At 36.7% G+C, this 26,090-nt stretch overlaps 1 protein-coding gene across 1 annotated transcript; it reads left to right on the plus strand.

Moving 5' to 3' along the window:
* The first annotated feature begins 5,439 nt into the window (after positions 1 to 5,439).
* On the plus strand, positions 5,440 to 25,196 carry LOC149289266 (high affinity choline transporter 1-like). The gene is made up of 8 exons (XM_089490946.1): positions 5,440 to 5,617; positions 6,739 to 6,852; positions 8,712 to 8,867; positions 18,543 to 18,691; positions 21,268 to 21,411; positions 23,307 to 23,460; positions 23,828 to 24,045; positions 24,570 to 25,196. The coding sequence occupies exons 1-8, from the start codon at positions 5,440 to 5,442 to the stop codon at positions 25,194 to 25,196; spliced, it is 1,740 nt and encodes a 579-aa protein (XP_089347072.1).
* Positions 25,197 to 26,090: the final 894 nt, after the last annotated feature.

A 26,090-nucleotide genomic window follows, 5' to 3' on the forward strand; every position in this document is an offset into this window, starting at 1 on the left:
TTATAACTAAGGTGTTCTATTCCTCTTATTAACTTTGTAACCCATAATTTTTCCACCTCCATGTTCTTTTTAAGGAAAGCAGCCCAGATTTGCTCTATATATTTGAGGTGGTGTTTTACCATTGACTTATACAGAGACAAAACTATATTATGTCTTAGTCCCTTGCAGCAGCTGACTGACATTGAACACCATTGCTAAATTTATTGTCAACAATTATTCCCAGTTTCTTTTCATTTAATGATTTCCCAAACAAAACCCCACATAAGGTATAACTTACATATTTATTTCGTTCCCAAAATGCATAACTTTGCATTGGTCAACATTAAATCTTGTCTGCCATTTGGTTGTCTAGTTCTCAAATTTGACCAAATCTCCTTGCCGGTAAGTCAGGTCTTGTTATTTTTTCAGCTGGAGAATTTTTCCATTACTATTTGAACACTATCTCTTTTTTTTTTTCAATCCAAGTGCAAAAATATTGCCCAAGCCTTTCCTTTTAACCTTTCATGCAAGGATATCAGATGTGGCACAATCTGTCCTTCACATAACCCTGTTGACTCTTACTAATAATGTTAGTGGACATTCCTTAATTTTATCCCTTTACAACTTTTTAAATAATTTCTCTACCACAGATGTCAGGCTCACATGTCTGTAATAAACCGATGAATATTGGTACAACTTCTGCTTTAGGCCTGTCTATTGTCACCATCCCCCTTTCAAATGTGAACATTATTCAATAAAAAGATAAAATAAATAGATAGATAGATAGATAGATAGATAGATAGATAGATAGATAGATAACCCTCAGTTTCTTTACCTTTTTTTATTGATTTTTGCTTTGTCATCCTATATGGTAATGCATAGCTTCCCGATACTTGTAATTACTAAGAATGGAACACACAGCTGTGCCATTTTTGATGAATTGTTGTACAGTGCACTTTGAGATATAACAAGCTCCGAAAGGTACAGAACATTCTATTTTTCAAATGAAATTAGGCAATACATATATTCACTTTAATGGATAAAAGATCATTTTAGCATCTTGTAATCATATACTCAATTAGCAAAAACGTAATTCATAAAAATCCTAACTACTAAACTGATACAATGTGTCATTTAATATATAACTAATTTTAACAGTTTTTAATCAAATTCCAATGTTAAAATTTAAGAATACCATAATAACATTTAAAAAGTGACAGCATAAAACAGAAGTTTTTGATGACCTGATAAACACTCTAGAAGAGGTGTCTACCTTCGATGTATAAAGTTTAGAAGCAGTAAGGCAAGAAGTTCAGTGAAAACTTAAATAGATCTTAAGTAATCAAGGCTCTTTTCGTGGACCCTATTTCTCCTATGACGAAAACGAATTGCAAAAGTTCTGAAAATTTGTTAGGATTCCTCCATTTGTTGCCATAGATAGCCGTTTTGGCTCCATTACGAGCTGTTTATGCACTTGTTGATGAGGTAAAGTGGAAATGAACTGTGTGTTGGAGGGTACATATCAATGACTGATAGGCATACCTGGGAACTTTTGGCTCCGGCTACCCGGAGTGTACGACAAACACTCCTATTTAAAGTTAAACAGACAGGGAGTGGGCCATGTCAAGAGGCTCCCAAGACCCGGAGGATTCAGGTGTTAACCTGGAGAACCAGAGAAACAGCACTTCTCCCGGAGTTCTCACTTCACAGGTATGCTGATTAATAGTTAAGGGCAGAAAATGTACTGTTGTGGGGTGGATTGAAGAAGATGTAGTGACTACTGTAGTGTATTACAGGGACATTTTCCCCCTTTTCCTGGGTAGAGTTGATTAAGAAAGCTGCCCATTTTATTTTATCAAAGATTATTCTTCATTGAAAAATAAATATTGATGAAAAACAGGTACTATAATATACTTGGGAAATTCAGTCCTGTTCCATTGGACTGCATGTGCCTATAATGTGCTAGTGTCTGCATGCCCAGGCCCAGTGCCCTAATACTGCCGCACCTCTTTGACCGTCCTTACTCTGGGGGAACCTTTTTTCTTAAATTTCTATAATATTGGGGAAATTTAGTCCTGCTCCACATGGATGCATGTACCTATCATCTGCCAGTGTGTGCCTGCTCAGACCCAGTGCTCTACTACTACTACTGCACCTCTTTGACCCTAGGGGAACCTTTTTTTTAAAAAAAATTCTACAATATAAGGAGAGTCCAGAAGGTGGCAGGGACCTCCCCTTTGGGAATGCCCTCTGAATGAAAAAAAGCCCCACGAGCTTCATGAGAACCAAACAGCCAGGAAATGAAATTGGTTGAGGTAAAAACAAAATTAAAATTTTGCCCAAATTAATTTGATCTATATCCATATATCAATAAAAAAGGCACATAATATCAGATTTAATCATTGACCTAGACATTTACTGCATGTCTGAAAATCCAAGTGAATTAATAACCAAATTTTTTTAGTCTACCCTTGGAATCCTAACCAGTAAAATCATCAGATCTTGGACTTTGGCAATGATTATTTTCATTCTAAAAACATGCAAATTAATGAAGATAGTTAAAAAATGAGGAAATAAAAAGGCAGCCATCCAATGATCTTATTTACGCATATGGGAGTCCAAATACTGAGAAGCTACAGAAGGCCTGAAGACAATGAAGTGGAGAAGGCTGACAAAGGAGGCAGGGAGTCATTGCTCTGATTATGGGGAATTTAGGTCACAAATGGAAGCTATTTTCCTCTTATGTGTGTGTTTTACTTGCTAACTGATATGTAACCAATTGACATTACAAAGACATCAGGCCGTATTTGCACCACAAAGTAAATAACCACTACCATGTGTAAAAAAAAAAAAAAAAATCCACCTTCGATTTTAGTAAACAATACATACACGGAAGCTGACTCTTCAGTAGTCCTCCAAAACTCATTAGCATTCAAACCCAAAACAAGAGGCGCTCATACATAAAAGGAAACAAATATAAGTATATAGGGTAAATCCATGAAATATATATACAAATATATTTTTTAATTCTAATTATGCACTCACAAACAACTAGAAGAATGGTGCTCATCAAATATACCAATTTATTTGTTGATTTCAAAGAGGCTAATGGCATGGTAAAGTACAAAAAGACTATAGACAATGACGATGTCCAAAAGACAATGTATGGTTAAAACTCACTAAATTCAATAGCACGTGCAATTAAATGTGGAAAAGGCACTTCCAAACAATAAGTCCCCTGTAAGGTGCTCTACAAGGTGCTCTACATCAGCTCTCCGGAATTACCTGAACGCTTTTAAGTGCTCTGGGTGCACTGCAAGTAGTAGTATCTACAAAGATGGATTATCAAAAGCCCAAAAACACAAAAGTGTACCACCATTTCTTGGTAGAATGTGGTTTCTTGCCAAATTAGTAGTTTGCGGTTTCTTCTCATTTGTTCAGTTTTTCATTTACTTTGAGTCTCAATACAGCATAGTGAATAGGATATAAAACCTTTGGCTAGTGCCTGCAAACAGTACAGGCCACATCACCATTTGTTTTTCATGGAATGCAATCACTCAGCTAAATTTAGCAATAGATCAGAAAAGCGCAGTCAGAGGAGATCCATTGAAAGAAAAACTCTCATTATTAATCAGCAGGAACGATGGGTCATACTGCAGTGGTACTAGCGTCATGTATAGCAGATTCATTAAAAGTAATGGAAGAGTAGACGTATATGTGTCCCAGGGTCCACTGCAGTTATTTTAAGCCTTTGATGCCCCTCCCTTTCATTCATAGCGTCCTTCACCCAGTATAACATATTTGTGTCCCCTCCCCTCTTATTACCCTTTTCTAACTATTATTCATTCCCCTCTGTATCCGTATAATGCTCCCTGCCGTCCAAGATCTCAGCTATGACGAACAACTAACCGGCTTTAAAAGTAATACCATTTAATGAAATAAGGACCTTCGCCAATGCATCCCTGAGTGTCAACCGCAGAATATATTAACTTCTTAAAAAGGAAATACTGATAATGAAAAGCAAAAGACTTCTTGATTTCATCTAGAGGCTACATCTAAGCTTTGGAGGAGAAGTGTTTTGTGCTAAATTAGCCTATCATAGGATCCACAGGTAAGAAAACCGTAATGATTGAAAGTATGACTGATGAATTGGTATTGTATGTAATTCTTCTTTGTGCCATTAATGCAAGGGCAAATAAAATATTAGTCACAGGTGCAGATTACTGCCTCCAAGAGGGTCCCTTGATTAGAAAGACACTTATTCCCAACCTACCATTGACCCCACCCATCCTATTTCTTCCCAGTCACTTGATGTAGTTAGTAGCATCTACCCCAAAGAGATACATCAGAGGAACAATGCACCCAATCAGCATTCCACAACATATTGGTTTTATAAAGAATGTACATCTGTGCACACTACTACTGTATTATTAGAAAACATAATTGTATTAAAGCTTCTTAACAGATATTCCCTCCCTACCTAATTCTATTGTGCCTGATCCCTATTCTAAAAGGGGAAGCAGGTTGTCTGATTCTCCCTGTTACTGGATTGGAGATCTGAGACTCTGTGGGAGACTGTCTGTACAGAAGGGTGTGTACAGATTACAGGCAGACTAGGAGAGAACCTCTGAATGTGGTTTGGTGTGGATGCTGCACAGTCAGGTGGATGATGCTTCTTCCCAGAACCTTCTAAGCTATTGCTACACACAAGGCAATGTGAGTAATAAATACAATCTATACTGATACAATAACTGAAGGTGTAGCTAAAGCATTTTAAACTGAGCTGGGAGTTTTTACAGTGCAAAGTTTCCTGCTTACAGTAATTACTAAAACGCTTGTAGTGTTAAGGAACAGGTGTTAATTACTGTATTAGTGGAAGGTTATATCTTTGGGGGTACCTTAACCTTTTCAGTGCCAGAAGGGTGTGTGTGTGATGATTTCTTGACTTCTACTTAGCAATCGAAGGGTCACTTTTTCTTAAAAGAATGCTATCGATCTTGATGTAAAGCGATCATGGCTACAGTCCCCCGACACAGTGTAACCAGATCGCAGATTAAGGATGAGGAGTTGGTCCAGTTCTGATCAGGGTGGGCTACAAAAGGTCCAGAAAGCTGAGATTTTACCTGCTGTGTTAACAATAAGAAGATACATCTAGTAGTCCATCAGTCCGACTTTACTGATGCACAGTGGAAGAGGATCTTCAGCAATCAAATATTTACAGGTGGCTGACTTGTTGATCTAAGTGTTTCTCTTGTCTTATTTTACTGTAAACTCCTCCCAACCACCTCTGAATTCCTCTACCTGTCGGTTACATTGTATGTTCGAAATAGAAAGAACTCATGCTGGATACATTTGAAGACAGAGGGGATGGATGGTCCATCCTTTCATACATACACATAATACATTGTTACTTCTTCACAGTTTAGTTCATGACATTACTATAGACGGGTGCTTGTGAAGATGGCGTTCCACTTGGAGGGGCTGATCGCTATTATCCTGTTCTATCTGGCAATTCTTTTCGTGGGTATCTGGGCTGCTTGGAGAACCAAAAACTCGCGTTACGATGGAGACCCCCGCGAAGGAATTATCGTGGGTGGAAGAGACATAGGGCTGCTCGTGGGTGCATTTACAATGACTGGTGAGTGCAAGCATCAAAGACAAAGAGACCCTTCCCTAATAATTTAAAGTTCGAAGGAAAATAGATCCACCGATAAATAAACACTACCCGGGCACTTCTGATGAGTTCAGCGCATCTTTGTGTCAGTGGGAATTTCTGCAAAAATGTCACATCCATTCCAAAGAAAATATCAGTATCATAAGATGTTTCATATATGTAAAAATATTTTTTGTAATTCCATCATAAATTATAATAAAATAAATGGCTTTTTACAAATAATTTAGTTTAATTATTGCAAAGAATATATAATGGCAATAGAAAAAGCTGATTAGAAAGAATTGATGTGATGTAGCGAGTGGAATATTTTAAATGTTTTAATGTTTTTACACATATTTTGTCTGTTCGATTTTAGCTGTTTTCTTTTTTTGCCTGTCTTTAAACACTGAAGTGAAGTTTTGTTGCTGTGTGCTGTTAATCATAAGATGAATAGCTTCTTTATCCCTTTACTAGTCAAGAATCCAGACTATCTATTAACAAACATGTCATATTACCTGGTGTGTAGAAGACACAAGTTTATGAATTAGTTATGGCTATCTATTACCTTTATTTTTTTTTACTATTTTACCATTGTATTGTAATTATTAGCTTACTTATGAAAGATATATATATATATATTTCAGTAGGGTGTTCTTTTTTGAAAGTAAGATTTGCAAAATTTAAGAAATACACTGAGGTTGTAATTTTGAAGAGCTTTAACCATTTGAGGACAAATGGTGTGTCCTAGTTAGAAACTGCTTTAATGTAATTACTTTTCTACAATATTTTATTGTAAAAAGACAAACATCTTGAATTCCCTATCCTCTAGATTATTAAATATAAAATCCATCAGAAATGTAGTCTAACCCCATAAACCCCAAAACATTGAGAAACTGGAGAAATGTCTTATTGTAGTGAAAGCTAACCTAAGTAATGTCATCTTAGTAAATCTGCTATTAACTGAAATAGATATCTTCACACAAGCTCATTGTGATAGTCATATTTTTACCACTGTCACTGAAACTTGACATTAGTAATGAACTTGCTGTTGTTAATGTTCTTTGTAACAGGATTTAACTGGTATCCTTTCCTATTTGATTTTGTAGCAACATGGGTTGGTGGCGGATATATCAATGGAACAGCAGAAGCTGTGTATGTTTCAGATCATGGCCTGGCTTGGGCCCAGGCACCAATTGGCTATGCTCTTAGTCTTATTGTAGGTAAGTAAGAATTCAATTACGAGCATCGGTATTTTGTCTTCGTCAAAACTAACAATGGCTGAACTCAAATCAATTAGGAGTGGAAGAATACAACCGTATGGGAGATGGCAAGGCTAATGTACGGCTAATTTAATCACTCCAGTCTCAGCTACTCATCTAACCTTCTAGGAAGTGTCCTGGTTTATCTCGACCCTGATAGGTCATTTAGAAAATTACAGTAAAGGGGCTTATTAGGAAGTAATTGTAAAGAAATTAAAATTCATATTTAAAAAGATTTATGATTAAAAAAAAAAGTAACTAAGATCATTTATTTGTAATTTTATTAACAGATGAACTTGCCCAGATACAATATATTGCTATGCAGGATTGGGATTTATCTAATGTGGATTGTTAAAGGCTTATTAGAAATAACAGGACAATGTTGAAAATATGTTTAATAAAAACAAAGGTTTGTACTTATTGAAATTAAATATTGACCTTGTGTGTCACCCAATTGTATGAAATAAAAATAAGAGCCATATCCATTGTAGAAATAACAGTGTTTTGGTATGTTTTTCTTGGAGTAGGAGGACAGCCAATGTTATTACTCTGTTCTAGGTTGTTATTGGAACCTTATTATTAAAGGTTCAAAGTTCCATATTTCATGTTTCATTTTGCACCAGTATTACTGTTTTTTTTCCATGGGCTATTCCTAGATGGATATTAATTTCAGGAGGCACTCATTTTTCATGCAAAAGGGGGAGAATTAACATTTTGCATTTCAAGGAAAAGTAAATGATATTACCCCCTAGGTGTATGAAGCATGAGGAGATTAAAGATATCTCAGAAATTGCATGGATTTCTTTGTAGCAATTCAGGAGACCAAAGATATGAAGATAAAATACTGAATTATTTAGTCACACAGAGGTTAAGAATCTCTCTCTCTCTCTCTCTCTCTCTCTCTCTCTATATATATATATATATATATATATATATATATATATATATATATATATAAAGATATAACATATATAATAAGAAATAGGTGTTATGCAAACTGCATTCTATTAACCACTCTATGATCATGATCTGATTACGCTACAATAAAATGTATACATTATTTAATATTGGCATGTATTTTGGGCATGGCAAAATTATCATTCTCAGCATAAGCAATCCTTTGAAATTGGAAGACAAGCTCAATTTAAATTTTAGGGAAAGAACATTTAGTTGGGCCTTATTAGCACATAGAATTCAGATTAAGTGCAATATCATATGTCAATATGATTTTGAGGGTCAATCTTACTATATGAATATGCTAGACCTTTCACGGTAAGTGTGTATTTTTCATTAATATGAACTCCCACACATCACTGGTTCATGATAATTAGAGTCCTGGAGAATGCAGCAGTCAGCATGATACACAAAAGCTTACCATTCCTCAGTATAAAGAGTACGTTTAAATAAATAATGTCTGTTCTGAATGTCCATACCAGATTTTAGCACTTAGTGGGGTCATTTTTGGGTCCATTTTCTAACAGATATTATCTGTTCCATATCTAACCCTTTATAATTTGGCAATGTTTCAACCCCATTCCTTCAGCACTATTAAAACTAGTCAAAAATTTGGGGAATTAGGATATATTAGAAACTACGTTCCACAGACTGATATCCAGTATACCAAATTAGTGGAAAAATAAAGGAAATTTAGACAGGGATACTGTCGCAATGGCTACTGTAGCAATGCAAACAGTTTTGGGCTCTGCATATCACTTGACATTACAGCGGGAATCTGACTTGCAACATATACACAATTATTTATGATAGACACTGTTTTGTTATTTCCTATTTGTAAACTAGTGTTTATACTTTTTTAAAAGGTGGTTTATTTTTTGCCAAGCCCATGAGGTCCAAAGGCTACATAACCATGCTGGATCCGTTCCAGCAGATCTATGGAAAACGTATGGGAGGATTGTTATTTATACCTGCTCTTATGGGGGAGATGTTTTGGGCAGCTGCAATACTCTCTGCTTTAGGTAAGACTTTGTAATATATCATTCTGGTTAACATCTTAAGTGTCAAACTGTAGACTTATCCATTTATGCTCACCCCACATACTCAGTGTTTTTTTTTTTTAATAAACCATAATGCCTTGTGTTTGTCGCTTCAATGAAAAAAAGCTCAAAGGAAACTCCAATAAGCCTATTTAAATTATGTGGTATAAATATAATATTATGGTATTTCCTGGATGACTGCATAAACTCTAAATCACCAAGTACATTTTGCTAACATCCCACTTCTGCTCTCCAAAAACAATATTTGAATGCATATTACTTTGTTTCTTAGCTTTTCCAAAAAAAACCTGACATGCTTAATGTCTTTGTCCAAGGGGGAAGATTCATTAAAGAATTTCTGTGATGTAAAACCTCTTGGTATAATATAAATATCAGCATGAAATTATATTGAAGAAATATAAAGTAATAGCAGAAAAAATTGGTCAACTACATGGGCCAAATTGTTGTTATCTTCCATCACATTATATGTTAGTACAGAGAACATTTGGCCTAAGAATAGTGCAAACAGTCGTGTGCATTACTATACAAGAGACGCATTCCATCAAACACAACTTCTACTTTGCAAATAGCTTGTGGGGGCAAAGCAAATACATAGAGAGGATCCTTAGGAATATCCGTTTACATTTGGATGACACTCAGCTTTTATATGCAATCAAGTGAAAATGATAGCAGCTGTACATCAGCATTATGGTGATCAATTACAAATGACTAACCACACATTTTTGTGTGGTTAGTAATATGGTAACAATATAATAATTTAAGTTGGAAAACAATGCATCAAGTTGATGTAATATAAGCTGGCTGTGGTACACAGGTGGAGCAGACTCCTGGCGCAAGTGGTGGAGGTTAATAGAGAAGGCACAAACCCCAGTTGTGTCTCAAAAAGGTAGATATCCCTAGGAGATCCCAAATTTGAATCTCAGCAGTGCCTGCATTTGTTTAACAAACATGTAGGGTGCTGGGTTGTATAGCTAGAGACATTGGTATCTATTCACTAAGAGTCGACAGGAGAGTAATCAAGAGACAAATAGTTTCAACTCCTTGTCCACAATACTATATGGAGATCAAACCCCAGCGAGCTTCTGCTATAGGAAGAGTTTGGGTTTGCTTCACCCATAAAATGATACATTACACAGGAACACCCCGACCAATCTAGTTGGAGAAATGTACCAGTGTTGGTTTTTCCCAATGAATAGTCAAGCAAGACAACTGAAAATGAAACTCCCCCTTCAATACGTAAATATTTTCCTTGCATTTCTCCCCCTTTGAAATATAGTTCCCTCCTGTACTTCATTAAATCCCTTAATATCTCTTAAATATTTACAGTATCCCACACTACACCCATTACATTCGCTTCCTCAAACTATAGATATTGAGATCCCTGAGTATTTGCATACAGTTTTAATCCTGCAAACCATTCACCATTTTAGTAGCCATTATCTGAACTCTCCACTCTCAACATAACCAACTCCTTCTTTCTGGTACTAATGGCTTTATTCACTTGAAAATATGTAGGAGAGTTGTGGTTCCAGCCTCTTGTTTTACTTTTCATTATGATGGACAAACAATAGCAAGTTTCCCCCAGCAATAAGGACTGAGCTGTCCTGTGTAACGTATTATTTAATGGGTTGAGAAGACCAATAAAAAATCAATGGTTAAAGTGGCCTAATGATGTTTCTGTCCCCTTAAAATATTGCAGCATATCCCTATATTTTTATAAATGGCAATGTCCTAATGGCCATTGTACCAGATTATTGTCTACAATTTATAAAGATTATTCTAACACAAAACCCCATTAACGTATAATGTCTACTTTTATTTTTTCAGGAAATCCACAATTTTGCTATTTGTCAATATTAAAATTCAAATGCCACTTGGCTGCCCAGTTCCATATTTTGGCGAAATTCCATTGCAGAGAATAATGTCCTACCTTATCTAATTTTACGTCACCTGTGAATACCGATATATGGCTTTTAATGCCTAGTGCAATATCATTACGTAGAAGTAGATGTAAGACAGAACCCTGGGATACTCCTCTTACAACATTTTCCATTAATCACAAAGCTAGTTTTCATTCCAAATGCAAGCAATATTGCTAAAGATATCGCTTTCAATTTGTACACTAACCTTTTATATGGAGCTGTATCGAATGCTTTAGCAAAATCTAAATAAATCACATCCCCCTGTTTATATAATACCATTAAGTTAGTCTGACATGATCTGTCATTCATAAAACTGTGTTGATCCCTACTAACGGTATTGTTGTGCAGAATCTATTCCTTAATATTAACCCTTACCAAGCATTCAAATTATTTCCACAAGCATTAAGCTCACAGGTCTGTAAATTACTCTTGCAAGATTTGATCCCTTTTTTTAATATATGTGTACCGCTGCTGTTTTACGCTGATCTTTTGGCACTTTGCCAGACGAGAGAGCAGGCTCAGAATGGTCATAGGTCACTTTGGTCCCTGCCAGTCATGCAACAGATCCAGTCACTTAGCACATAGCCATACTCTGCAAGTGTATCCATATACATATACATGTGATTTTATCAGCCTCTGGCTTTAAAGTGCCAGTGCCTATTTTAACCCCCAGCGCGGCCCTGTAAGAGAGAATCCTCGAAGCTCAAAATAACTCATGTCTATAGGTTGGCTAATACGTACCTGAGTATGTACACCAACGTTCTTTAGTAGTTTTACCACTTTGTCCTGTGTTACCCATTTGAAATTTTTGTTAGCATCTTAATTTTAGAAATGATGCTCTTTGTAGCATGTGCCAATAATTAATGTACTGCCCCCTTACCATTTGTATCACAAACCTAAATTGTATTATTACTCTTACTGTAAATAAAAGTGACATTTTCATCAAACTTATTAATGAACGAATAAGGCAATGTTCCCATCAAATATAATTTTAATTTACAGTTCGACATAAATCATTTGATCCACAGAAAAGAACTGTTGTTCAGCCATATTTATCTCTGGTTCATCTAGGTCTTTGTAAGTAATAAAGAACAATTTATTACCTAAATAATATAATCAAGACTTAAAGGGCTTTCTGGCACAGTATGATAAATTGTGAATGCTCAGTTACCCTTTGATATTCAAGGAAACCTTTTCAAATTAGCTGATTTTATGGTTTTCCAACAAAAATAAATTACATGACAACATCAAATTGGTTATGTATTTTAATCAGTTGAAAGGGGTGTAGGACAATAACAAATATGAAACATTTGCATGGGTTCTACAATGCCAGATTTCTCGGTAGTTATATATTACTTTTGGATCTGTCAATTTGAGCAAGAAATGGCAAATTCATCTATGAATATACACAGCTGTTTTTTGCGAAATAAAAGGCACTAAAAACTTAAGAAAAAATCAAAGAGGAGTACTACTTAAAAAGTGACAGATTCACTTTAATGAGTTCCATAAAAGATGGTTAATAGATTACTTCTACCACATACCTGCCACCTTAGGTTTAGTCAGCCTGGAAAGAACAGAGTTTAACAGGTGACTGTGAGAGGTAGAAATATTTCGTAAAATAGTTCAGCAGTTGTTAAGATATTTTTTTTTAATAAATCATTGTCTCTAGTACTAAAAATATTATTTCTAGCATGTTCCACAATTTAATGCTCTTTTTGTATTGTTCAATCGTTATATCATGTTAAGCAAAGAAAGAGTTGGGGGGGGTGTTTGTCCACAAATGAAAGAAAAAGGACTGCCGGGGAATGAGCTTAAATATATGAATACATTGTTTGCTGTTTTAATGTTATGCTCAATTTGTTTATTTAAAAATATATATATATATATATTTTAGGCTACTTGCACAACCCACATTGAATGCAATTATAACCCAAGAGAAATTTTATATAATTATACATTGATTATTAAAATTCAAAATACTGATGATTACTTTGTTAATAACAGCTTTCTATGATTTGTTTCCTAGCATGCATCATCAATTAAAAAAATGCTAATCAGGTTTGTTCACAGTTACTCTTTTATGGAAGCCACTTTGATTTGATTCAAGTGAGTTTGCCTCAGGTAGCCTGGGTTGTTTCTCCTGTGTCAGGCCAGACTTCATTTGTTCTAACAAACATAATTTGCTCTAATATCCAACTGTGTTCTGATTAGATGTGAACCAGTTGGCAACGTGTTCATGCGGTATGTCTATATGTAGGGACTTCACACATTGTGGATTTTGATATAATTCTGTTTTGAAAAACATGGGTTTTGTTTTTTTAAACCTAGACTTTGATGGCAGACTACACTCCCAAAAGCCATTTAGCCCATATAGTCTGCCTTAGGCACCAACATTGCTCATGTTGGACATTAACTGGGCTCTGTGGTGGAAAATTTAACAACGTTCTATGGGCCTTCACAAACCTCCCACGGACACTGGTGCCCTTGTACGGACGCTTTGCCTATCGTTGGTCTGCCTACTTTTTCTTTCGCTTTATGATTTGACCTTGCCTTATGTTTAGAATAGCCTACTTCTGTTTGAAGGCCATTACACATATCAATCAACTTTTTAGTGAAAGAAGGCATGCTCCTTCACTGACCTGGAATCAATCACAGGCAGCAGCACAGAAACCACAGAATACTTACTATTAGCTGATCAGAGAAACTAAATACCTGTATTTACACATATGTTGGCATGTCAGAATGTCTGGCTGGGTGGTATTGTTTACCGCAGGCAGTATCATCATGAGTCAGGGTGCTTATCTAGTAGATTAGAGTAAGATAACACAGTTAGAGCACAAAGAAATGGCTAATATGCAGCTAGCAGAAAAAAATTATATTATGCAAAATCTAGAACTATTTTATAAAAGTAAACAGCACAATATTTTGAAAACCTTTTTAACCCCTTAATGACAATTGCCGGTCCTGGCACGGCACGGAAAAGCATGTGCTTTACGACAATTGACGTGCCAGGACCGGCACGTCTTTAAACGGGTGCAGAAAGCGATCTACTATCGCTTTCTGCACCCAAAAAGCGTTGCTGAATGCCTCGACCTCGAGGCATTCAGCAACGCCGCGATCGGCACGAAGGGGCCGGACGCCCGTTTTAAAAGCGTTTAGGAGGCGATCGACGATCGCCTCCTAAACTTAAATGGTGTCGCTGGAATGCCTCGATCAGGAGGCATCCAGCGACACCAAACACTAACCTTTTGATGGGCTGTGACCGCTCCGGAGAGCGGTCACAGCCGCAGCTGCCGGCAATCTTCGCCATCAAGGAAGATGGCCGCCGTCCTGTAACAGGAACCACAAATTTTAAAAGTTCGCTAGATAGTCCAGACCATCTAGAGAACTTTGGCTCCACTTGCAGGTTGAATACAGGTACTGCATTCACCATGCAAGTCAATGGAGCCCAGCTTTCTAATCACAGTGTGATTAGTAAAAATAAATTAAAAAATAAAATAAAATAATAATTAGAAAAAAATAGTAAAAAAACAGTAAAATGTAAAAATCATTTCCCACTGATGTCACTATCAGGGGAACCTCCAAGTTGGAAAAAAATGTTACATTTTTTTTTTTAAAAAATAAAAAAAATATATATATATATATAAAAAATATATTTTTGTGAGCAAGTCCTAAAATTAGCATATTAGCTTAAAACAATTCTCGCATGGAAAGAGTTAAAATACTGGCATATTAAATGCCCGTGGGGTGTCTACTTTTAAAAAATGTATGATTTGATGGGGTAAATTGAATGGGCCAGGTTCAACAACGTCCCAATTAACACGGGGGGGAAGGATGGCCACACATCTAATTTCCAATTAGAAAAATGCACACGTACCAAATGTGGCCTTTTAGTTCCCCCAAAAAATGACACACCCATGCATGTGGGGTATCACTGCACTCAGGAGATGTTGCTGAACACATTATGGGGTGTCGTGTGACAGCGGCATATACCAGGAGCTGTAAATTCATACATAAAGTAGGTGTGTGTGGGAAAAATACACACACAAAAATATTACTGCAAACTTTGAAAAAATGCTGGTGGTAAAATATGTGCATGCAAAGAGTTAAAATACCAGCATTTAAAATACCCTGTGGTGTCTAGTTTTGAAAAATATATGGTTTTGTTGGGCACACTGAAATGGCCTGGCTCAAAGATGTACCAAATAGGGCATGGGCAGTGGATCCCAAATGCCAAAGTTCAACATTGAAAAAAGCGCATGCCCCAAATGTGGCCCTTTTGCCCCAAAACAGCCAGGCAAAATCATTCATGTGAGGTATCGCTGTACTCAGGAGATGTTGCTGAACACATATTGGGGTGTTTTGTGATAGTGACATATACGAGAACATTTTAATTCATACCTGAATTAAAATGTGTGTGGAAAACCAAATGCAAAAAAATGACTACCACAAAGTTTGACAAAGACTGGTGGTAGATATGGTGCATGGAAAGAGTTAAAATACTAGCATTTGAAATACCCTGGGGTGTCTAGTTTTCAAAAATATATGGGTTTATTGGGCACACTGAAATGGCCCGGCTCAAAGATGTACCAAATAGGGCATGGGCAGTGGATCCCCAAATGCCAAAGTTCAACATTGAAAAATGCGCATGCCCCAAATGTGGCCCTTTTGCCCCCAAACAGCCAGGCAAAATCATTCATGTGGGGTATCGCTGCGCTCAGGAGATGTTGCTGAACACATATTGGGGTGTTTTGTGATAGTGACATAAACTAGAACATTTTAATTCATACCTGAAGTAAAATGTGTATGACAAAACAAATGCAAAAAAATGACTACCATAAAGTTTGACAAAGACTGGTGGTAGATATGGTGCATGGAAAGAGTTAAAATACTAGCATTTGGAATACCCTGGGCTGTCTAGTTTTCAAAAATATATGACTTGATGGGGTAAATTGCATTGGCCGGGTTCAAAGATACCCGAAATGGCACATGGGGGGAAGAATTACCAGATTTGGAAAAAATGGCTTTGAAATAGCAAAACGCTACCTGTACTTATTGCCCCATAATGGGTAGAAAAAAGCAAAAAAACATAAAAACATTGGGTATTTCTAAACTCAGGACAAATAGTAGAATCTATTTAGCAGGTTTTTTCATTACCTTTTATAGATGAGTAAAAGATTTTTCAACTAAAAGTTAGAAACAGTCATTTTTTTCTAAATTTTTCACCATATTTTATAATTTTTTTAATAGTAAATAATATGATACAATCAAAACAATGTCATCTAAAGAAAGCCCTTCTTGTCCTGAAAAAAACAATATCTAATGTGTGTGGGTTCAGTAAACGGGAAAGAAGAAAATTACAGCTAAACACAAGCAGCGCAGAAATGTTAAAAAGGCCATTGTCACAAAGGGTACAAAAAGTAAAATCAGCCTTTGTCTCGAAGGGGTTAATCTGATTCTAGTAATACCATAGAAGCAAATGGATGATGTCTTTCCTAGCAGCTCATGTGTGTATGAATGTAAATGCCTTGGCGTTCTTCACAATAGTAGATTTTTATTACCTGCAGCAAGCATTCTACAGTTACTTAATATAAAGAGCAAAGGTTTGTGTGGCTCTAAAGGACAGAGTGGAGTAACTTAATGAGTAAAAATGTGATGTGGCACCAAATCCCAAGAGCATCCCATTGGTTTCTACCCGACTGAGCCTATTCATGATCCATCTCTGCTCCTTGTAGGGTTATTCTGTTAACCATTATCAGTACACAATATAAAATTCTCAACAAAATGCATCAGCTATCTTAAAATGAAGAAAAGAAGAGGTATCCATGCTATTAGAGGACTGTTGGGGATACCGTTTTCTTATTCCTTAAAAACAAATATGAAAATCAATGAACTGGTTATATTAGTAGACAAGTCATCTATTAGGCGAACCTAGTGACATGTACCTTTATCTCAACTCATGCATGTATGCTACCACCTCTAGTTTACTTTGGTCACTACTAGCTATGTTCCATTCACTTGCAGGGGTGTACCTGGAGCATTTGTCACCCGGGGCAGATCCTGTTTGTGGCAACAACATCCCCACAAAAAATAATGTTGGCAAGAATATTTATTTCACAAATTTATAAACTGTATGTTATAAATAAATGAAATAGGTTTAAATAAATAACATTTACTGAACAGATATAGTACAGCATAACCCCCATCATTATAGACTGAGCATAACATTGGCGGTAGTGCAGCATAACCCCTATCACTATACAGACATTGGCGTGGTAGGCCTCTGCCCCTAAAACACCCTGCCTGTGCCACCTCTGCCCCTTTCAGCAGCCTGCCTATGCCACCTCTGCCCCTTTAGCAGCCTATGTGTGCTACCTCTGCCCCTGAAACAGTCTACCTGTGCCACCTCTGCCCCTGAAACAGCCTATTTGTGCCACCTCTGGTCCTTTAGCAGACTGCCTGTGCCACCTCTGCCCTTGGAACAGCCTGCCTGTGCCACCTCTGCCCCTGAAGCAGCCTGTCTGTGCCAACTCTGCCCCTAAACACTTTCATTCACCCATTCATTCAAAATGCAAAGGAGGTTAGCTTTTGGCCAGCAAGGCATGTCGACCATTTTACAGTTGAGCAATAGGAAGCAGCCCCTTTTAATTCCTTGTTCTAGCCATTAATTTCATAAATCATAAAAAATGTTGTTGAGAGCAATTAATGCTTTGGTATCTCCCCAAATTATCCAGCCACTCTGAATTTTTCGTAAAATAATCAACTGGGATTTGTTGCCTATAAATCACCCACATAGACACACCAAAAGTGTAAATGTATGTAAATGATCATAGCACCATGAGACATAAGTTTGCATTATTTGTTGGAATCCTCCATCCATTATTTCTCTCATCTGAAGTGTGTACTGTGTGTGCCTGCCAATTATGGCTAATTAACCAGGCAGCTTGTATCTCTGTGAAATCCTGTTTAAACATTTATTCAATAAACCCCTGGACTCGAACCTTAGTATCCGTTTGTTTAACATCCAGAGAGTTAAATAGTTGAAAAACCATCCATCACAAGTACTTTATTTAACACTATTTTCTTTTTCCCCTCAGAAATGGGATATTTTATGTTTTTTGTATTTCTACTACATATTGAAGGAAGGGTAAATCTAGTCAAAACAAAATCCTATAGTAAATGTTGACAAAAAATAATAAAGTAATCTACCATCAGTGTTTCACTATAACATGTATTATTTAATTATTATTATTATTTAACATTTATTATTTCATTATGCCTAATCTACCTCTCTATCTTTGCTCTACACTTTAAGACATTTCATGACATTTTAGGTCTAGTGTGCTGAGAGAGTTGCTACAGTATCGTGCAGCCATGTCTTAAACTGCATAAGATTTTGTGACAGTAAATTATAAAGCAACTACTAATTCTAGTGCTAGGTGCTTATGCGCAGTTGGGTAAGACAATGCATATGAGCACCAGAAGCACGTTACAAATTCATACTTGGGCACATAGGAGTATGCCATTTTGGTTTTCACTGTAGCCTTGTAGGAAATGGAGGAACATTTGTATGAAATTACCTTACTATGACTTTGCTGCAAATATAAATATAGAAAAATATAAACAAACAAATATAATAAAATATTAATAACTTAAGTGATAGATGGTGTTCAGTATTTAATACTCAATGATTTGTCTTGCATTTGTTTCCTAGGAGCCACCATAAGTGTGATCATTGATATTGACATCAATATTTCAGTGGTAGTGTCTGCTTTGATTGCCACTTTTTATACACTTGTTGGAGGACTTTATTCTGTAGCCTACACTGATGTTGTTCAACTATTCTGCATCTTCCTTGGATTGGTGAGTTTTAAGTTTCTGCTAAAATGTAACTGCATAATCATGGAGCGTTTGTAAATTATCAGAAGTTTGTCTCATTAGCTGCCACAGGAGGGTTTTTTTATCTCTTGAGGGATATTTATTAAACTTGTGCATGGCAAGCAAAATCTATTTGGACAAAATTTACGATTTGCTGCGTTTGTTTTTGGATAAATTTCAGAGGCGTTTTTTGATTTGGAAAGGGAGTTCCGAAAGGGAGAGTTCCCTGACACTCTCTGGACTCACCTTTCACTTACAGCAGCACCATCTCAAGGTTAAGAAAGAGAACCAGACTCGATTTTGCACTGCAGGCCCACCACTAGCAACAGCAGCACTCCACCAATGGATTCAACAGCATGCTATGGGACTGAATCCCTCCAAAAAGGCCATTTTGATGAATTGATCCTTTAGAGAAAGGGCACTGGGTAGATGCTGGCAGATACACATATCCAGCCCCACAGTACAGGACACTGAATCTCCCCCAAAATTTGAAAAGTAAAACTTTTTTCCATTAGTGTAGTCTTATATTCAGGCTTTTTCTTTTTTTCCTAAATTAATATTCAGATTTTGGGGGGTCATTTTATAATCTTATAATCAGGGTCATCTTATAATCGAGCAAATACGGTATATGCTTTCTTTTGATTTTTTTTAAAACAACTACTTTTGGAATAAATATAATATTTTATTTATATGACTTCTGTGCACCTCCACAACTTTTTATTGGACCCATCTATTACAGCCATAACTATTAATGAGCAAACCTTAACTGAATTTCAGAGGTTTTTCCATTAAAATTTCATTGGGGACCCTCCCCGTTATCACATATTTGTACGAACACACGTAATTGGCAAATTGCGCTAAAAAATAAACTTTTGGGCATGATGCCTATATAATTTCAAAAATCACATGGAATGTACGGATTATTTGCTTCTAATGTAATTCAAAATATTCTTAGGCATTTTGCAGTGTCTCTTTAGAAGTGCTACATCACAAGAGTCCCAGTTGCAGTTCTTTAACATGACAAAACTAGAATGTGAGACATTACTATACAGATCATAAATCAGGGGGTTTCTAGCAGGGGTAACTAACATGCAAAATAATTAATATGTAAAATTGCAAAAATGTGTATTTGTTTTTCCTGTTGTTTAGAAAAATAGCAGCCAGATATTTTTTTGAGATTGGTTGTTTGTGCCTCCTAGTCGTGTTAATTACACTGTGTAAGCTCCATGTGGTGGTGATTAGAATCACTCCTCTATTGGATTTCTAGGCTTCCAATTATTACAGTCAGCCAAATGTGTGATTACATTTATTGCATCACAGCTGTCTATACATAAAATAAGACCATTTGTTTTATGCATTCTAGAAAATAAGATGAAAAAAACAATAGAACGACACATTAAGACAAATATGGAATGTATCAATATATGATATAGAATATACATTTATATTAGGATTATCTATCCAATATATATATATATATATATATATATATATATATATATATATATATATATATATATATATAAACGAGCATGCACAGTTCCAGAGTTTTGACAAAATTAAAGAAAAAATCAACCATGAGAGCAAATTTGCCAACCCGCTTGATGAGCACAATGTAGCTACAAGATCGCATATGCTACCTCCAGTATACATGGATGAACCAGTGCAGAACATGACAGACATAAAATGGAATCATTATTAAGAAAAAATATCTGTTATTATTTCTTACCAAAGCTCCCAGTCTTCTTGACTTCACAGATTACTGGAAAGGGTTATGAAAAATAACACCATTAAGAAATAGTTTATAGTTCTTTACCATTCAGAAATATGTTTGATATATGTTTGTATATTATTAATAAATGTTAAGAATATTAGTAATAAAAGTTTATCAATTGAAACACCTATAAAAGCTTCATATAAATATGAATTACATAAAAGCAGAACATTTGAATGAAATACTAATAACATAAGTGATAGATGTTTTTGCTTTTTGGTGTTTAATTCCACAGATATAAACTGTATAACACTTAAACCAGACATATTAATGTACAATGCTGGCTATAACAAAATTATTTGCTATTTATTTTTGCAACGTATACTATTACTACAAAACGTTTCAGTACTTTTCAGTATACACTATAACACTGATATGTTAACTTAATTAAGGGAATAATGGTATGGACATACCAAATTATTATTGAGACATTTGATCTTAAGGAGCCACAATAAGTGTGATCTTTGATATTGACATCAATTTTTCAGTGGGCCCAAAATGGCAGTCCTCATAAAAATAAGTGAGCTGTGTTTCTAAGTCAAATGCTAAAGGTTTCCTTGTGGAACAAACACAGTTGACGTCACCGATTAACAAAAAAGTCTGGCATGAGGGTCATAATTTCTTACACATGTTAGCCCCCTATCTTTTTATTTTGTGTATATTTCCTGAAATGTGTATACTAGTAATACATGTTAAATTAGAATGCTTTGTTGATAAATCTTTAAACTTTTGTGTTTCTGATGCCATTTCCTTATATGTGTATTGCAAAATTACATTTGTCTTACAGTGGATCAGTGTTCCATTTGCTATGAGACATGCCGCTGTCACAGACATAGTAGTAACAGCCACTGAATACGTCTATCAGGAGCCGTGGTTAGGCGTTATAAAGACTGATGATGTGTGGTCTTGGATTGACAGTTTCTTGTTACTGGTAAGCAATGCTTCAGACCTGTATTTATGTCCCTTCGTGCAAATGTCCAAATGTTGGAGTCTCTGACTTGTATTCTGATTTTCTTTTTTTTACTTCCTCACAAATTCCCAGGTTTATCTTCTGTAAGCACATGTTGAGCTGTGACTGATTGAGTTGCCTGTACAAATGGGATTCTTGTAGTTTTATATACTAATAAAAATATATATATATATATATATATATATAGTACAAAATACTCCTTAGGTTGGTACCTTTGTCCAGGAATCTCTATTCACATACAGTATTCCAGGTTGTTTGTTCAAGCCAGGCCCAGCAAAACAAATCAGAATCCTTGCTCTACTGAGCACTATATAGGATTCTATAACCTAACTGCCGTTGGACAGCTTATCCATTTCCCAAGAAGAGAAATACCCAACATCTCCCTGGGTTTAGTATTTTGACTACTTAGGATAGCCATCCTGCAGAATGTATGAGGGTATATTCCCTCCATTATCATCCCATACTGTGAGGCGTGAGCTGCCCGGAACGGAGAAAATATAGGTGGGAACCCGGTATGCAGGTAACAACTTGGAGCACACCATGAAAAAGCAGGAACGAAAGGAATAGCCGGGGCCTGGTACACGAGGTAGCACGTCAGGAATAGCCGGGGTCTGATACACGAGATAGCACGTCAGGAATAGCCGGGGTTTGGTACACGAGATAGCACGTCAGGAATAGCCGGGGTCTGATACACGAGATAGCACGTCAGGAATAGCCGGGGTCTGGTACACGAGATAGCACGTCAGGAATAGCCGGGTCTGGTACATGAGATAGTACGTAGGATAAACAGGAATACGAGGTATAAGGCACAATAACTGAGCACTGAATGAGTTCTCAGTTTTTAAACTTCCCGCCAGTGATCGCCACGCCCATGGACGTGACGTCACTCGCGCGTGTTCCCCGCCGGCAGCGACGGGGAACACATAAAGTTTTGTGAGGGCGCGCGCGCTCTTAGGAACCACCACGCGGCCAGCTGAGGAGGACGGAACAGCCGCGGCGTGGGCCCGTTTACCCGGAGCGGGTAAGTGATGCCGGCGAGGACCCTGACGTCGGTCCTGACAGGAGGACGGGACAGCTGCGTCGCGGGACCGTTTACCCAGAGCGGGTGAGTACTGTCGGCGAGGACCCCGCCGTGGGTTCTGACACATACATTCTGTCACAATATACACACATACACATATACAGCACACTATATGGACAAAAGTATTGGGACATCTGACCATTACATCTACAGGGACATCGCATTTTAAATACAAAGAGGTTAATATGAAATTTCTGTGGAAATGTTTTCGCATTCATCCAGTGGAGCATTTGTGAGGTCAGACACTAATGTTGGACGAGAAGGCCTGGCTCGCAATCTCTGTTCCAGTTCATCCCAAAGGTGTTCAATGAGGTTGAGGTCAGGGCCCAGTGAGGGTCAGTCAAATTCTTCTACACCAAACTCATCCACCCATCTCTCTATGGACCTTGCTTTGTACACTGGGGCACTGTGCCCCAGTGTACAAAGCAAGGTCCATAGAGAGATGGGTGGATGAGATGCTGGAATAGAAAAAGGTCTTCCCCAAATTGTTCCCACAAAGTTGGAAGCATCGCCCAAAATGTCTTGGTATGCTGAAGAATTAAGAAGTTCCCTTACTGGGCCTAGTTCAATAATTAAGAGGTGTCCCAATACTTTTGTGTGTATATATATATATATATACACCAAAGATTTTGAAATAATAGAAAATAGGAAAATCAGGGTAGGAAAGAGGGACAGGGTATTTAGAGTCAAAAGACATAGGTGGTATGGTAGTTGATACACCAATTTCCCAATATTTTGTTCTTATGATATCTGTTCGGTTTATGTATATCTGTAGATGCTGGGAGGTATTCCATGGCAGGCTTACTTTCAGAGAGTCCTTTCTGCTTCCTCTGCTACATATGCCCAAGTACTCTCCTTGCTGGCTGCCTTTGGATGTTTACTAATGGCTGTGCCCTCAATACTCATTGGAGCTATAGGAGCTTCCACAGGTAAGTGGTCACAGATGGAAATCAGTACAAGATATGTTAAAAATTGTTTAGATATTATAACCTAGTCATTGTGGTGTTCATACAACATGTAATATCCTAATGATATCTACTTCACTCAGACTTTAGTATGATTATTTAAGAAAGGTAAATACTAACTAGAGCTGGGCAAAATGTTCAAAACCAGAGAAAGCTCACGTTGTCTCCTGCTTCCACAGTATCTCCCACAGGAGCATTGACAAGCTCAAGAGGCTAGAAAACACCCCTTTCTGTGCACCACCATCACATTTCAGGAATTATTGTTGGCATGGGGCATATATTTCACCACGGAAATAATTGTTACTAACATTTTGTTACATTTTTTCTCCAGATTGGAACCAGACAGCATATGGCTTACCTGACCCACAGACCAGAAATGAAACAGATATGATTCTACCAATTGTACTCCAGTACCTTTGCCCTGCCTACATTTCTTTTTTTGGTCTTGGTGCTGTGTCTGCCGCAGTGATGTCATCAGCAGATTCATCCATCTTATCAGCAAGCTCCATGTTTGCCAGGAATATCTATCAACTTTCTTTTAGGCAGAACGTAAGTGTTATTTTAATGAGATTATTTAATGGGTTTGATGTCCAGGTCACAGACTGAGTTCAGGACAACCAGTAAAATCAATACTGTAGTGAGGAGAGGCAGCGTCTAGTCAGAATCCATGTCAAAAAGGGATTTAATTGAAAATCTGGTAATTATACTTTTCTTATCCAACAGATCTCACTTTGAGTATGCAATATATTATCACATTTTTTCGTAAACAAAATTACCCATTTTCAAAGATAAATAATTAGTAATATTCAAACATGTTTTTTTTATAAATGTTCTGGTAAATATATGCCCACATTGAGATTTTACTTACCTATGTTGCTCTGTAATTATATTAAATGTTTGTGTCATTAGTTTGCACTTTTTTTAATGTATCTGTATTGATTCATATTTCAGTGCTGTCACTTCAGCGACCAGCTTAATTTGTTGAGTAGTATGAGATCATACAGTAAATATGACTGGAATCATAAATTCATTGCTGTTTTCGAATGGAGACTAAATACGATTATCTATTACAGGCCTCCGAGATGGAAATTGTCTGGGTTATGAGGGTCACAGTGTTTGTATTTGGTGCAGCGGCTACAGCTATGGCTTTACTGGCAAAGTCTGTGTATGGACTCTGGTACCTCAGCTCTGACCTTGTCTACATCATAATTTTCCCCCAGCTGCTCTGTGTGTTGTTTATTAAAGGAACTAACACGTATGGCTCCATCGTGGGATATGTGTTTGGACTCTTTCTCAGAATCAGTGGAGGAGAGCCATATCTCTACCTCCAGGCCTTAATCTGCTACCCTGGCTGTTACACTGATAAGTATAACATTTACCAGCAAAGGTTCCCATTTAAAACTCTCTCAATGTTGGCCTCCTTTGTTGCAAACATAAGCGTGTCTTACTTAGTCAAGTACTTGTTTGAGACAGGGAGAATATCACCCAAGTTTGATTTCCTGAATGCTGTGATAGCCAAGCACAGTGAAGAAAACATGGACAAGACAACTCTAGTGAAGAGTGACAATATCATTTTATCTGAGTTAGCTCCTGTAAAGCCAAGACACAGTGTAACTCTTCCTACCACATTTATCAATAAGGAGGCAATCAGTGACTTGGACTCCAGCCCTGAGTCTCCAGATATAGAAGACAGGAAGTAAAATAGCCATCACAACATCGCTGCTCTTGTATTAAAACAAACTCTAAATACTGGCATAAGGGTAAGCTGCATTTTTGTCACAATACACATCTTTACAGTACCAATGCCATTGCACTACTCCAAACAGGAAAATTAGGACCCATTCCAGTGTCAAATGCAGTTACTGCACATTGCTATTCCAAAATAATTTCCATTTATATATTAAATGTGTGTGTCTTATTATCTTGTGTGGTTGGTTCTCATACAAGATATTTATGTGCTAAACAACTTGGCAATAAGTGAAACCCATAACCCCTTCTTCAGATTATAAGGCTGTGTTATACAGGCATATGTAGCAATCTTCAGTGATTTAATCTTCATGAAAATATTCCTTTTCAAAAACGTATTGCTTATAAATGTTTCAATGTGATGGTTCAATGGGAAGTATTTATCAATTTTCATGCAAATCTCATTTTATTCTATCTGCTTTGATAATTTAGGATCAAGGTGTGCTGTTCTCATCATAAAGCTAATTATATATATGTATTGCTATAATATTGCCAGATAGAAAGTAAGATCAAGTTAACAACGTATTTTTTAATTTCTACTGAAGCCAGATACAGACCAGAATCTTTATTCTCAGCTTAAGTTTGCATTAACCACACTGACTATAAGAACTTAAAGTGTTGAAAATGCAAACTATATTGGTCAACTTCATATGCCTTTAAACCCATGACCAATGATTACATTTTCAAGAAAACATCTTCAGTTTTCTTGGAAATAGACTAGTAGTCTTTTCTAGGTTTTTGCAGTGTATTCACTATGTTGTTTAAGGGCCAATTTGACCCTTCTCATTGTGTAGAGTCCCCACTGTAACCTGGTATTTCCAAATCTGTCTGCACCATATGAATAAAAC

Source organism: Sceloporus occidentalis, unplaced genomic scaffold (genome assembly GCF_023333645.1).
Source record: "Sceloporus occidentalis isolate IW3139 unplaced genomic scaffold, rSceOcc1.0.p SCAF_47, whole genome shotgun sequence".
Lineage (NCBI taxonomy): Eukaryota > Metazoa > Chordata > Lepidosauria > Squamata > Phrynosomatidae > Sceloporus > Sceloporus occidentalis.

Bases quoted from the DNA above. Each gene is read 5' to 3' on its own strand.
- LOC149289266 (XM_089490946.1), top strand. From the start codon at position 5,440: ATGGCGTTCCACTTGGAGGGGCTGATCGCTATTATCCTGTTCTATCTG. The intron at 6,853-8,711 runs GTAAGTAAGAAT...CTTTTTTAAAAG, and splicing joins TGCTCTTAGTCTTATTGTAG to GTGGTTTATTTTTTGCCAAG. The intron at 23,461-23,827 runs GTAAGTGGTCAC...TTTTTTCTCCAG, and splicing joins AGCTATAGGAGCTTCCACAG to ATTGGAACCAGACAGCATAT.